General features: G+C 51.9%; 1 protein-coding gene across 2 annotated transcripts; it reads right to left on the minus strand.

Moving 5' to 3' along the window:
- Positions 1–3,100: 3,100 nt before the first annotated feature.
- Positions 3,101–9,973, minus strand: smarcb1b (SWI/SNF related, matrix associated, actin dependent regulator of chromatin, subfamily b, member 1b). 2 transcript variants are annotated; one of them, XM_062484548.1, is made up of 10 exons: positions 9,809–9,973; positions 9,060–9,171; positions 8,646–8,754; positions 8,235–8,372; positions 7,937–8,064; positions 7,674–7,840; positions 6,873–7,063; positions 4,561–4,572; positions 3,681–3,812; positions 3,101–3,259 (listed from the first exon to the last, which is right to left on the minus strand). In XM_062484548.1, exons 1-10 carry the CDS (start codon positions 9,890–9,892, stop codon positions 3,220–3,222), a joined length of 1,113 nt encoding a protein of 370 aa, XP_062340532.1. In that variant the 5' UTR covers positions 9,893–9,973; the 3' UTR covers positions 3,101–3,219. The 2 variants fall into 2 exon arrangements, with proteins under 2 accessions (XP_062340532.1, XP_062340533.1); XM_062484549.1 differs by lacking the exon at positions 4,561–4,572 and having other exon boundaries at positions 9,809–9,972.
- Positions 9,974–13,768: the final 3,795 nt, after the last annotated feature.

A 13,768-nucleotide genomic window follows, 5' to 3' on the forward strand; every position in this document is an offset into this window, starting at 1 on the left:
GGTGTCTGGGGTACAGTGCAGGGAAGGTGTCTGGGGTACAGTGCAGGGAAGGTGTCTGGGGTACAGTGCAGGGAAGGTGTCTGGGGTACAGTGCAGGGAAGGTGTCTGGGGTACAGTGCAGGGAAGGTGTCTGGGGTACAGTGCAGGGAAGGTGTCTGGGGTACAGTGCAGGGAAGGTGTCTGGGGTACAGTGCAGGGAAGGTGTCTGGGGTACAGTGCAGGGAAGGTGTCTGGGGTACAGTGCAGGGAAGGTGTCTGGGGTACAGTGCAGGGAAGGTGTCTGGGGTACAGTGCAGGGAAGGTGTCTGGGGTACAGTGCAGGGAAGGTGTCTGGGGTACAGTGCAGGGAAGGTGTCTGGGGTACAGTGCAGGGAAGGTGTCTGGGGTACAGTGCAGGCAAGGTGTCTGGGGTACAGTGCAGGGAAGTTGTCTGGGGTACAGTGCAGGGAAGGTGTCTCGGGTACAGTGCAGGGAAGGTGTCTGGGGTACAGTGCAGGGAAGGTGTCTGGGGTACAGTGCAGGGAAGGTGTCTGGGGTACAGTGCAGGGAAGGTGTCTGGGGTACAGTGCAGGGAAGGTGTCTGGGGTACAGTGCAGGGAAGGTGTCTGGGGTACAGTGCAGGGAAGGTGTCTGGGGTACAGTGCAGGGAAGGTGTCTGGGGTACAGTGCAGGGAAGGTGTCTGGGGTACAGTGCAGGGAAGGTGTCTGGGGTACAGTGCAGGGAAAGTGTCTGGGGTACAGTGCAGGGAAGGTGTCTGGGGTACAGTGCAGGGAAGGTGTCTGGGGTACAGTGCAGGGAAGGTGTCTGGGGTACAGTGCAGGGAAGGTGTCTGGGGTACAGTGCAGGGAAGGTGTCTGGGGTACAGTGCAGGGAAGGTGTCTGGGGTACAGTGCAGGGAAGGTGTCTGGGGGTGGGGATAGGTGGGGGTGTCGGATTTAACCCTTGTGCTGCCTTCGGGTCACAATGACTGATGGGTCAGAATGACCCGAAGATAACACAAGGGTTAAACAATAAAAAGCAGAAATAGCACTTGGTCATTATGTGTGCTGTACCGCATGAAGATGATTCGTTCAGGGAACAGCTGTTTTGTTTGCACATCTATAGCATCTAGCCTCCATCTAGCTATCCAGTCTTATCACTCACTTGTATTAACTCAGTTAGACAGTAGAAAATTTGACACGTACATCAACTTTGAGACTAGGAATTAATAGTATTATTTCCTCTTCCTAAAATGTAACTTTCTTTTTTTAAACACCAGATTATAAGTATTGTTGGTATTTTGAGGATATCCATTAGAAGTGCTGATGTAGCACAATAAATCCCATTTCAAACATTGAGGGAAATGATTTAGCGGAAGATGACAACACGGTTCGCAGTGTCAGTAAAACGTGACAGTTTGCCAAGGGACTGTGGTTTTGTGGTAATATGGAGGCCATGCTGAGTTGTGTGAACACGTTCCAGATTCTGATCACATAAATATGCCATCTAGCAGGGAACGTGTATCCAACAAAACAGTCTGAATGTGAGTGGGTGCTGGAGTAATCAGCTTTAACAAGGATCAAAGCTGAAAGTCTGTTCAGCTCAGAAAGCATGAAGTCAGCACTTCAGTATGAAAGGTTCAGTCACGAGGAAGAGACTTAGCGGTGAGGAGAACCAGCCATGTCTCTGGGAGGGAGAGGGGCCAGGGGGGCTGGGGGCCAGGGGGGCTGGGGGCCAGGGTCCAGGGGGGCTGGGGGCCAGGGGGGCTGGGGGCCAGGGGGGCTGGGGGCCAGGGTCCAGGGGGGCTGGGGTCCAGGGGGGCTGGGGTCCAGGGGGGCACACCCCAGACCAGCAGCATGCTGTGCATCACTGTGGAACCTCGGCTGGTGCTGGCCCCAGAGACAGAACATCTCTGCAGCCAGTCAAGACTGCAGCCAGTCAGCACTGCAGCCAGTCAAGACTGCAGCCAGTCAGGACAGCAGCCAGTCAGGACTACAGAGGGCAAGATAACGGAACATACTGATTTAGACATACAGGGGGAATTGGACCAGTGAACTTTTGAGCTGCTATCAAACGAGAGGGGGGGAGAGGAGGGAGGGAGAGGAGGGGGGAGAGGAGGGAGGGAGGGAGAGGAGGGGGGAGAGGAGGGAGGGAGAGGACTCCACCTAGGAAAGATGAAGCATACGCATGGTCACTAGTCAAGTTTTATTAAAAAAAAGAAACAGGTTCACCATCACTGACAGGTTTAAACAAGCTACGTTACAAAACAAGCACGATACAGTTGACCTTTGACCTTGCAAGACAGGCGCAGAGCTCAAGTGTGTTTACACTTTGGAGGAAACAGTCTTGACTGTGTTATGCAACCCCGCTCTGGGGTCCTGTCCACACACACACACACACACGCCTGCCCACACACACACACACGCCTGCCCACACACACGCCTGCCCACACACACCTGCCCACACACACACACACACGTCAACCTGTCTGTCCATAAAAACTACAAGAACAAGTTTCCACCAAAACCAGAAAGAGATTTGACTTGAATGTTCAGTATTGCAGGAGTTAGTTATGCAATAAAGATTCTGGAGACCAGTTAGTAATTACGATCTAGTGATGATCTTCAGGTATAAGTTCCAGCTCCGTCACCTAGGCAACACTGACAACTACAGCGTGAGGTTGGTCAGGTGGGAGGAGCCTCAGTGACCAAAACACTTAGTTCTGTCTTATCCTGATCAGGTGCTACTGTATTTAATTAAATCACTGTCATTTATTGCCTTAACAGTAAATAAGGAATTCCCTGTGGTCATGAGTCTGCCGAGTCCGGAGTGAGGGCGAGGGCAAGGGAGGCCCGGGGGGAGGAGGCAGGCCTGGGGGGGGGGGGGGGGGGCAGGGAGGCCCGGGGGGGGAAGGCAGGCCTGGGGGGGGGGGGGGCAGGCCTGGGGGGGGGGGGGGGCAGGCCTGGGGGGGGGGGGGGGGCAGGCCTGGGGGAGCAAGGGAGGCCCGGGGGGGGAAGGCAGGCCTGGGGGGGGGGGGGGGGCAGGCCTGGGGGGGGGGGGGGCAGGCCTGGGGGGGGGGGGGGGGGCAGGCCTGGGGGGGGGGGGGGGGGCAGGCCTGGGGGAGCAAGGGAGGCCCGGGGGGGGAAGGCAGGCCTGGGGGGGGGGGGGCCCGGGGTTGCTGTCCGTTTCCACAGCAGAGTGCCGGACTGAACATCCTGAAGGACTGCAGCTGCTCGTCTTCACCAGGCGGGGGCGGTGTTGGCCAGGCGTCTCATGCGCCTGGAATCAAAACATGGTCCAACAGGTTATCAGAATGGGATTTATACGCCATGAAAGTTTGCACGTTACCACAGAAACACATACAGTACTGTAGTGCAGTACAGTCATTTACATCTAATTCCTTTAGCAGGCAATTGTATCCAAAACAACGCATAAACAGTATATTTATAAAGCTTAGATGCGGTTACTCTACACTGTGCCTGGTAGCTGAGAAGTTACTGTACACTGTGCCTGGTACCTAAGATGTGGTTATTTTGGACTGTGTCTGGTAAATACAGACCATTTCATGGCTCTGACCACCACAACACTGTTAGAACTCTGTACTTCTGATCGAAGGTTTCTGCTGTACTTCTTATCTGCAGTATCTGTAAGTGTCTGGACAGGGTGAGGGTTGTGAGGGTTGTCTGTAGGCGAGCCCCACCTGGTGTTCCTGTCCTGGTCCCGGATCTTCTTCTCCATCTCTGCGTCTGTCAGGGTCTCCAGCAGGGGGCACCACTGGTCGGCGTCGCCCGTGTTCCTGATGGCAATCTCCACTGTGGGCAGGGGGTTCTCACTGCAGGAAATGACATCACAGGGACAAGAAGGGGATGTCAGGTCAAGACTGCTTCCGCTGGCACAGGATACTAATGTTGTTTATTAAATCACCATGACAACCCCCCTCCCTCCTGTGTCTGGTTCCCAGATAGAGGTAAATCACCTTAGATTGTAAAAATGATGAACATCAAACCCCTTATGACTGGTCATATTCTCATCAGATTGTTAATAACCGGATTCAGTCAAAACTGCAACCCATTAAGCATCTCCCAGGATCAGAACATTTGGACCAAACAGCTCCTGTGGCCAGGGAGGATGACCCTCTCTGAGGATGATCTCACATGCAGGAGATCACCCTCAGGGAGGATGACCCTCTCTGAGGATGATCTCACATGCAGGAGATCATCCTAAGGGAGGATGACCCTCTCTGAGGATGATCTCACATGCAGGAGATCATCCTAATGGAGGATGACCCTCTCTGAGGATGATCTCACATGCAGGAGATCCCAGGAGATCTGACTACAGATCAAGAGGTCACAGACCTATATCCCCCTGCGTAAGTCGCTTAGGATACAAGCGGCTGCTAAATGAACATATTATCATTACTACACCCATGTTCTGAGTCCTAGTTCAACGGCTCTAGTAAAGCTTGTTACTGGCAGATGTCGTTAAGTCTGGGATGGCACATGCAGTACTTCCTGGAGGTGAGATGCAGAGGAGAGCTTTGGGGGTAGAGAGGGATTCAAGTAATTCAAAAGCATATTGACCTGAAGTCAGACCTACAGGACAGGACAGCAGGGGAGAGAAAAGTAGAACAACAGGTTAGCAAATCAGCCATGATGTTAGCATACAACATGTTAGCACACAACAAGCAGAGGTATTCAGCACTGATGTTAGCTTAGTACAAGCAGAGGTATTCAGCACTGATGTTAGCTTAGCACAAGCAGAGGTATTCAGCACTGATGTTAGCTTAGCACAAGCAGAGGTATTCAGCACTGGCACATCACTAACCCCTAACCCACATCACTGGTGGAGGGATGTAACGCATCAATCAAACACAACCAAGCATGTGGGATGACACCATGCAGGGGGGTGCAGCGTGTGGGATGACACCATGCAGGGGGGTGCAGCATGTGGGATGACACCATGCAGGGGGTGCAGCATGTGGGATGACACCATGCAGGGGGTGCAGCATGTGGGATGACACCATGCAGGGGGGTGCAGCATGTAGGATGACACCATGCAGGGGGTGCAGCATGTGGGATGACACCATGCAGGGGGTGCAGCATGTGGGATGACACCATGCAGGGGGGTGCAGCATGTGGGATGACACCATGCAGGGGGGTGCAGCATGTGGGATGACACCATGCAGGGGGTGCAGCATGTGGGATGACACCATGCAGGGGGGTGCAGCATGTGGGATGACACCATGCAGGGGGGTGCAGCATGTGGGATGACACCATGCAGGGGGGTGCAGAGATGTGGGATGACACCATGCAGGGGGTGCAGCATGTGGGATGACACCATGCAGGGGGGTGCAGCATGTGGGATGACACCATGCAGGGGGGTGCAGCATGTGGGATGACACCATGCAGGGGGTGCAGCATGTGGGATGACACCATGCAGGGGGTGCAGCATGTGGGATGACACCATGCAGGGGGTGCAGCATGTGGGATGACACCATGCAGGGGGTGCAGCATGTGGGATGACACCATGCAGGGGGTGCAGCATGTGGGATGACACCATGCAGGGGGGTGCAGCGTGTGGGATGACACCATGCAGGGGGGTGCAGCATGTGGGATGACACCATGCAGGGGGTGCAGCATGTGGGATGACACCATGCAGGGGGTGCAGCATGTGGGATGACACCATGCAGGGGGGTGCAGCATGTGGGATGACACCATGCAGGGGGGTGCAGCATGTGGGATGACACCATGCAGGGGGGTGCAGCATGTGGGATGACACCATGCAGGGGGGTGCAGCATGTGGGATGACACCATGCAGGGGGGTGCAGCATGTGGGATGACACCATGCAGGGGGTGCAGCATGTGGGATGACACCATGCAGGGGGGTGCAGCATGTGGGATGACACCATGCAGGGGGGTGCAGCATGTGGGATGACACCATGCAGGGGGGTGCAGCATGTGGGATGACACCATGCAGGGGGTGCAGAGATGTGGGATGACACCATGCAGGGGGTGCAGCATGTGGGATGACACCATGCAGGGGGGTGCAGCATGTGGGATGACACCATGCAGGGGGTGCAGAGATGTGGGATGACACCATGCAGGGGGGTGCAGCATGTGGGATGAGACCATGCAGGGGGGTGCAGCATGTGGGATGACATCATGCAGAGGGGTGCAACATATGGGATGACACCATGCAGGGGGGTGCAACATATGGGATGACACCATGCAGGGGGGTGCAGCATGTGGGATGACACCATGCAGGGGGTGCAGAGATGTGGAATGCAGACATTATCATAGAACCTAATGGTAACAATAACAAGCAACTAACTACTTGAATGAATATCTGTTTGTGAAGGATCGCTAGACAGTGTGAGCAGAGGGGTGTTGACAGACCGATTTTTTCTGCACTACTTGCACGTCGCTTCAGGCAGTGTCTGCTGAATTTATGAAATGTAAATGTCTGAGGTCTGTGGTCAATAACAGATGTTAGGAATGTGTGTGTGAGCATGTGATATAAACAGGATTGGAGGCATGTGTGTGTGCTTAACAGACCAGACAGCCAAAGGCAGCACTGCCCCTATGTGCCCTCCATACCCTTTAAGCACCGGGCTGCCACCAGGAAGTGCATGGCTGACAGGAGCAGACGGAGCAGTGTGTGCTAGTGTGTGTGTGAGTGCTAGTGTGTGTGTGTGAGTGCTAGTGTGTGTGTGTGTGTGTGAGTGCTAGTGTGTGTGTGTGTGTGTGTGCTAGTGTGTGTGTGTGTGTGAGAGTGCTAGTGTGTGCTAGTGTGTGAGTGCTAGTGTGTGCTAGTGTGTGTGTGTGTGAGTGCTAGTGTGTGCTAGTGTGTGTGTGTGTGTGTGAGTGCTCATGTGTGCTAGTCTGTATGCTACCTGAAGGCGTAGGTGCGCTGGTGCCAGCTGAGCTGGCCCCGGATGCTGTAGGCAATGGTGGTGACGAACTCCCCTCCCAGGCCCAGCTCAGAGCACAGCTTCAGGGCGAAGGTCTCTGGGGAGTTCTCCCTCTCAGACATGTCCCACTCAAACTGGTCCACCAGAGAGATGTTCCCCACATGGATGTTCAGCTGGGGAACACAAACACACACCTGGGTGAGCTGCTGACCAGGACACACAAACACACACCTGGGTGAGCTGCTGACCAGGACACACAAACACACACCTGGGTGAGCTGCTGACCAGGACACACAAACACACACTTGGGTGAGCTGCTGACCAGGACACACAAACACACACCTGGGTGAGCTGCTGACCAGGACACACAAACACACACCTGGGTGAGCTGCTGACCAGGACACACAAACACACACCTGGGTGAGCTGCTGACCAGGACACACAAACACACACCTGGGTGAGCTGCTGACCAGGACACACAAACACACACCTGGGTGAGCTGCTGACCAGGACACACAAACACACACCTGGGTGAGCTGCTGACCAGGACACACAAACACACACCTGGGTGAGCTGCTGACCAGGACACACAAACACACACCTGGGTGAGCTGCTGACCAGGACACACAAACACACACCTGGGTGAGCTGCTGACCAGGACACACAAACACACACCTGGGTGAGCTGCTGACCAGGACACACAAACACACACTTGGTGAGCTGCTGACCAGGACACACAAACACACACCTGGGTGAGCGCTTGAACACACACACACCCCTCACCTTGATGATGACCCTCTGGTCGGCCTGTTCCTCCAGCAGGGTGTCGGTGGGGTGGGACTCGATCTGCTGCCGGATGGCCGAGGCGATGGCTGGCACGAAGGTCAGAGGGTTCAGATCCAGGTCGTCACACAGTATCTCTGCAAACATCTCCGGGGTCATCAACTTCTCTGTGGGGCACACAGGGTTAGGTAACCCGGGGTTACGCTCCACACTGACACACACACAGCTCAGAGTGACACATGGATTCCTGTTGCTGTGGTTACCGTTCATGTTCCAGGTGAAGGCGTCTCGCAGCTTCTGGCCGTCGATCTCCATGTCCAGCCGGATGGGGACCAGCACCTCGGCCTGCGACGCGTTCTCGTGGATCACAGCCGGGTCGTGGTCGTCAAAACTGAGGACAGGCAACGCTACAACGTTAACGCTACAATGCTAACGCTACAATGTTAAACTCCCATCTCACGCGCAGGCGTCACTACCGCAAGATGAATAAAAGGTTACTCCTTCTTCTTCTAAGCTAACCCAGAGATGAGCTTAACACTGGCGGGCTGAGCAGGTCCTCACCAGAGAGGGAAGGTCCTCTTCTTGTCGCGGCCCATGCGGTTGCGGTTGATGGTGGTGGAGCAGGGCACGGCGTCCAGGTGATGGGAGCTGTTGGGCAGCGTGGGAACCCACTGGCTACTCCTCTTGGCCTTCTGCTCCCTGCAGGAGACAAGCTCCAAACTTGTACTTCATATTTCTACATGTGTGTTTTCATTGTACAGCACATTGTAACTTTTGTTTTGAAAGGCGCTTTTGTAAATCAAGTTGACTTACTTACTCCTACCTGAGGTAGGAAGGTGAGTTCTTACCTGAGGTAGGCAGGTGAGTTCTTACCTGAGGTAGGCAGGTGAGTTCTTACCTGAGGTAGGAAGGTGAGTTCTTACCTGAGGTAGGAAGGTGAGTTCTTACCTGAGGTAGGAAGGTGTGTCTTACCTGAGGTAGGCAGGTGGCTCTGTGCTGATCGACACCGCTTTGTACTTCTCGTCATTGCCCTCAAAGATCTCCTCGCATTCTGACGCCTTCAGCAGAGTCACACTGGTGGCTAAAGAACAACAATGATAAGACCAGTAAATACTGCTGTTGAAGCAAGACTGAGAAAGTTGTATGACTATTACTACTAACTATAATTTCACTTCAGTTGTTTCCTATTCATTACTTTGCTTATTGCTTCTGGGCAACATGGGGTCATATTTCACTTGTGTGAGCATGCACCTTTGCTGTCACTGATATAGTATGATGACTATGAAAGATAATAATCGCTGCATGCTTTCTTATGCCCTGTCATTGTTAAACTTCGTTTACATAAATAGCGGGACTTGTATTTCTTCTAAAGTATGAATTACTGACCGTGTGACGACGCAACAATTTTCTTTCTTTCCTCCACCGAGGCTAAGCGTCTCCATAGCGATGGGTATCTTTTATAAAGAGAGCCCCTGAACATGCGCAGGTAGTTGCCAACCTGAGAGGAGAGGAGGGTGACAGGGTTGAAGCGAGCCGTGCTAGAGACTCATACAACAATGCTACTGTAATTAACTGCAGTGAGTACCTAGCCCTAAACCAGCTACTGTTTCTATCAGCAGTCGTTAGGTCAGCTAGTCATGATCTTTGCTAACATAGCTACCAAGTTAAATAACTTTGATGCCCATATTTCGAGACTAGCTGGCTACTACTACTACTACTAATTATCTACAGACAAAGTAACATTCTGGATGGTTACTTCTGTAATTGCGCTTGTAGTTATCTAGATAAGCAGTACGGTGGCGCTGGGCAGGTTTGCAAACGGCATCGATGATATACACCTCAGTACGACTTCAGTCAAAATATAACAAAAAGTCCGCACATGATCTCTTAGCTAGGCAACGTTGGCTAAGACGTTGAGTTGTCATTATGCTGGCCTTATAATATGTGTACAACTATCTGGTGTGGCAAAAGCAAAGATTTAACCAGACGTGTTAAATACTGAAAATACAATGTGAGAGCACCGCAAGCTATCAGTTTGCTTTGTTGTTAAGCAGATGATGGCACTGTGAATAGCAAGCTAAGCTAGCACACTGTTCTTTATGCCAAATATATTTAATTCAAGATGTATATCATACCTCTGATCCAACCATGTAAAAGTCTCCATCTTGTTCTAATTGAAATTTTATCGGTTTCTGCCCAAAGGTTTTGCTTAGTGCCATTTTCACTGAGTAAGTTAGCTAGCTAGTTAGCGTACCAGCTAGCTAACGATCGGTAACAATGCTCCACTGAGCGCTTGCGCAATCAGAATTTTGTCCGAGCTTGGGCTTTTTCTTCTTTTGAACTGACGGGTTCACGTGCACTACTGACACCTACCGTGAGGGAGTAAAAAGACAGTCTACCATAGCTGAACGCCATGTTAATCACTACAAACAGCTCCTGTCGGTCCCCTGGGCATCAGGTCTATAGAACCTGGCATCACAAACAAACCTCTCCCAGGTTATTCCCACATTCCTGCATCAACAAGAATCGTTAGTAATCTGTGGAGGTATTCTACTGTACAAGTAAACTTGTAAAAACCTGTTGAATGTGATATTGTAGTAAAGCCACTAACATTGTTACATTCATTTTTGGTAGAAAGATAAGGTTGTTTTGTCACACAGTAAGTGTTTATTCAGTGGGGTTTTCTCCAACATTACAAATAGCGCTTTAAGGGGAAAAGCAATATCAACCCGATCGTTGTACAAAACAGACAGAAACAAATTAAAACAGTTATTATGGGGACGAGTGGTCCGGTATAAACTTCATATTTACATATATATTAATGTTGTAATTACATGGGAAAATAAAATAAATGTACAATGCTACAAAACATATTTACAAGTTAATAAATAAAGCCGACGTGCACACACCCACGCACGTCCAACACGCACGCACGCCCAACACGCACGCACACGCAACACGGACGCACACGCAACACGCACAACAGGAGAAAATGAAAAATCATAAGTACAAAGGATGTTCAATCTTTTATAATACAAAAAAATACAAAAACAACATAGAAAAAACATTAAACGTGTAATCGATAGAAAGTACAGAGAGTCTTAAGAGTGGCGGAGAGCGATGGCACAAAGGGTTTGTAGGATGAAGAGTCGCGTCTGACCAGGCAGTGCTTCTGACGCGTGTTCCAGAAGGATCTGTGCAATCTTTGGCCCTTCCCTTTTTACCATAACAACACATACAAACAGCAGAAAGTACTTTTGTCTCACACTAAAATACAAACACAATATGCACACACACAGACAAGGTCACACACACACTCACACACACACACACACACACAGACAAAGTACACAATATTACTAACATTTGTGAAACCTGAAATGTTGACATCTTTTTTCCCCAACCGCTCAGATATAACTGATATGCATGGGCAACAGAGACTGACACATATTCTTAGCCTCAACTTAGTCTGAAACCAAACGTGTGATTAACGTAAACTGAAAAGTTTTATATAAACTGAATATGTCCATTCCTAAGTGAGTGAATATTACAAAAAAATCTATACCCATTAATCTCAGATTTGTTCCGTCAAACAACCAAACCATGCTTGTTTTTTCATCTCTGGCTTCCTGCAGCGGTGGAGAAGGTTCTGTTTGAGTCTGAGGGTGTTCTCATGGACGGATCTTTAACAGGGTAATTTGGTTTGACTGTCAGGGCTGCCCCAGAGCCCTGCAGATCCTGAATCACAGGGTCTGACACGGTCACAGTCAGGGCTGCCCCAGAGCCCTGCTGATCCTGAAACACAGGGTCTGACACGGTCACTGTCAGGGCTGCCCCAGAGCCCTGCTGATCCTGAAACACAGGGTCTGACACGGTCACTGTCAGGGCTGCCCCAGAGCCCTGCTGATCCTGAAACACAGGGTCTGACACGGTCACTGTCAGGGCTGCCCCAGAGCCCTGCTGATCCTGAAACACAGGGTCTGACACGGTCACAGTCAGGGCTGCCCCAGAGCCCTGCTGATCCTGAAACACAGGGTCTGACACGGTCACTGTCAGGGCTGCCCCAGAGCCCTGCTGATCCTGAAACACAGGGTCTGACACGGTCACTGTCAGGGCTGCCCCAGAGCCCTGCTGATCCTGAAACACAGGGTCTGACACGGTCACTGTCAGGGCTGCCCCAGAGCCCTGCTGATCCTGAAACACAGGGTCTGACACGGTCACTGTCAGGGCTGCCCCAGAGCCCTGCTGATCCTGAAACACAGGGTCTGACACGGTCACAGTCAGGGCTGCCCCAGAGCCCTGCTGATCCTGAATCACAGGGTCTGACACGGTCACTGTCAGGGCTGCCCCAGAGCCCTGCTGATCCTGAAACACAGGGTCTGACACGGTCACAGTCAGGGCTGCCCCAGAGCCCTGCAGATCCTGAAACACAGGGTCTGACACGGTCACTGTCAGGGCTGCCCCAGAGCCCTGCTGATCCTGAATCACAGGGTCTGACACGGTCACAGTCAAACAGTCACTATAGTTTCTGAAGCAGCCTTAGATGAGAGATGAGGATGGGCTGGCTGTTGTACAGTATGTATGTAAGCTGTGACAGTACCACAGGGACACTGACTGGAGACAACGTGCTGAGATACTGGCAGTGCTGGTCCTACTGGATACTGGGGGAAATAGACTGGGATGGCAGACCAGGAAACTGCTCCCCTCTCTCAGACAGAGGACATACCAATACCCACAATCCCACAGGTGCCAGTGTGATGTCACTGCAGCCCCCTGTGATGTCACTGCAGCCCTCTCTGGCCTGGTTTCAACTGATACTATGCTCTAAAACAAGGTTACGTTTTCAAGGGAGATGACCCCTGTCTGACTCCACTGCTGTTCTGCCCCTGGGCCATGCTCGCCAGCAACACACCTGTCCCTTAGAAGCCCATGTTCTCCTATGCGTGGACTACAGGACAGCAGACGTACTGGGGCATCTACAGTCAGTCTGGTCAACAGGAAACAGATTATGGATGGATGGAAAGGTGGTTAGGGTTGGCTTGGCAGACTCAGGTGACCGTCTTTTTTTCTTTACACAGAAAACGGTTTCAGTGGTTAGCTAACCCTAACCCTACGCAATACAACATTCATGTCCCTCTGTCTCCCCCGTCTCTCTCTCTCTTTCTCCCGTCTCTATCTCTCTCTCTCTCCCGTCTCTCTCTTTCTCCCGTCTCTCTCTCTCTTTCTCCCGTCTCTCTCTCTCTCTTTCTCCCGTCTCTCTCTCTCTCTTTCTCCTGTCTCTCTCTCTCTTTCTCCCGTCTCTCTCTCTCTCTTTCTCCCGTCTCTCTCTCTCTCTCTCTCTCCCGTCTCTCTCTCTCTCTCTTTCTCCCCTCTCTCTCTCTCTCTTTCTCCCGTCTCTCTCTCTCTCTTTCTCCTGTCTCTCTCTCTCTTTTTCTCCCGTCTCTCTCTCTTTCTCCCGTCTCTCTCTCTCTTTCTCCCATCTCTCTCTCTCTCTCTCTCTCTCTCCCGTCTCTCTCTTTCTCCCGTCTCTCTCTCTCTTTCTCCCGTCTCTCTCTCTCTCTTTCTCCCGTCTCTCTCTTTCTCTCTCTCTCTTTCTCCTGTCTCTCTCTCTCTTTCTCCCGTCTCTCTCTCTCTCTCTCCCGTCTCTCTCTCTCTCTCTCTCTCTCCCGTCTCTCTCTCTTTCTCCCCTCTCTCTCTCTCTCTTTCTCCCGTCTCTCTCTCTCTCTCTCTTTCTCCTGTCTCTCTCTCTCTTTTTCTCCCGTCTCTCTCTCTTTCTCCCGTCTCTCTCTCTCTCTCTTTCTCCTGTCTCTCTCTCTCTCCCCCCTCTCTCTCTCTTTCTCCCCTCTCTCTCTCTTTCCCCCGTCTCTCCCTCTCTCTCTCTTTCTCCCCTCTCTCTCTCTCTCTCTCTCTCTCTCTCTCTCTCTCTCTCTCTCTCTCTCTCTCTTTCTCCCCTCTCTCTCTTTCTCCCGTCTCTCTCTCTTTCTCCCCTCTCTCTCTCTCTCTCTCTCTCTCTTTCCCCCGTCTCTCCCTCTCTCTCTTTCTCCCCTCTCTCTCTCTCTCTCTCTCTTTCTCCTGTCTCTCTCTCTCTTTCTCCC

Source organism: Osmerus eperlanus, chromosome 18 (assembly GCF_963692335.1).
Source record: "Osmerus eperlanus chromosome 18, fOsmEpe2.1, whole genome shotgun sequence".
In the NCBI taxonomy this organism is placed as follows: Eukaryota; Metazoa; Chordata; class Actinopteri; order Osmeriformes; family Osmeridae; genus Osmerus; species Osmerus eperlanus.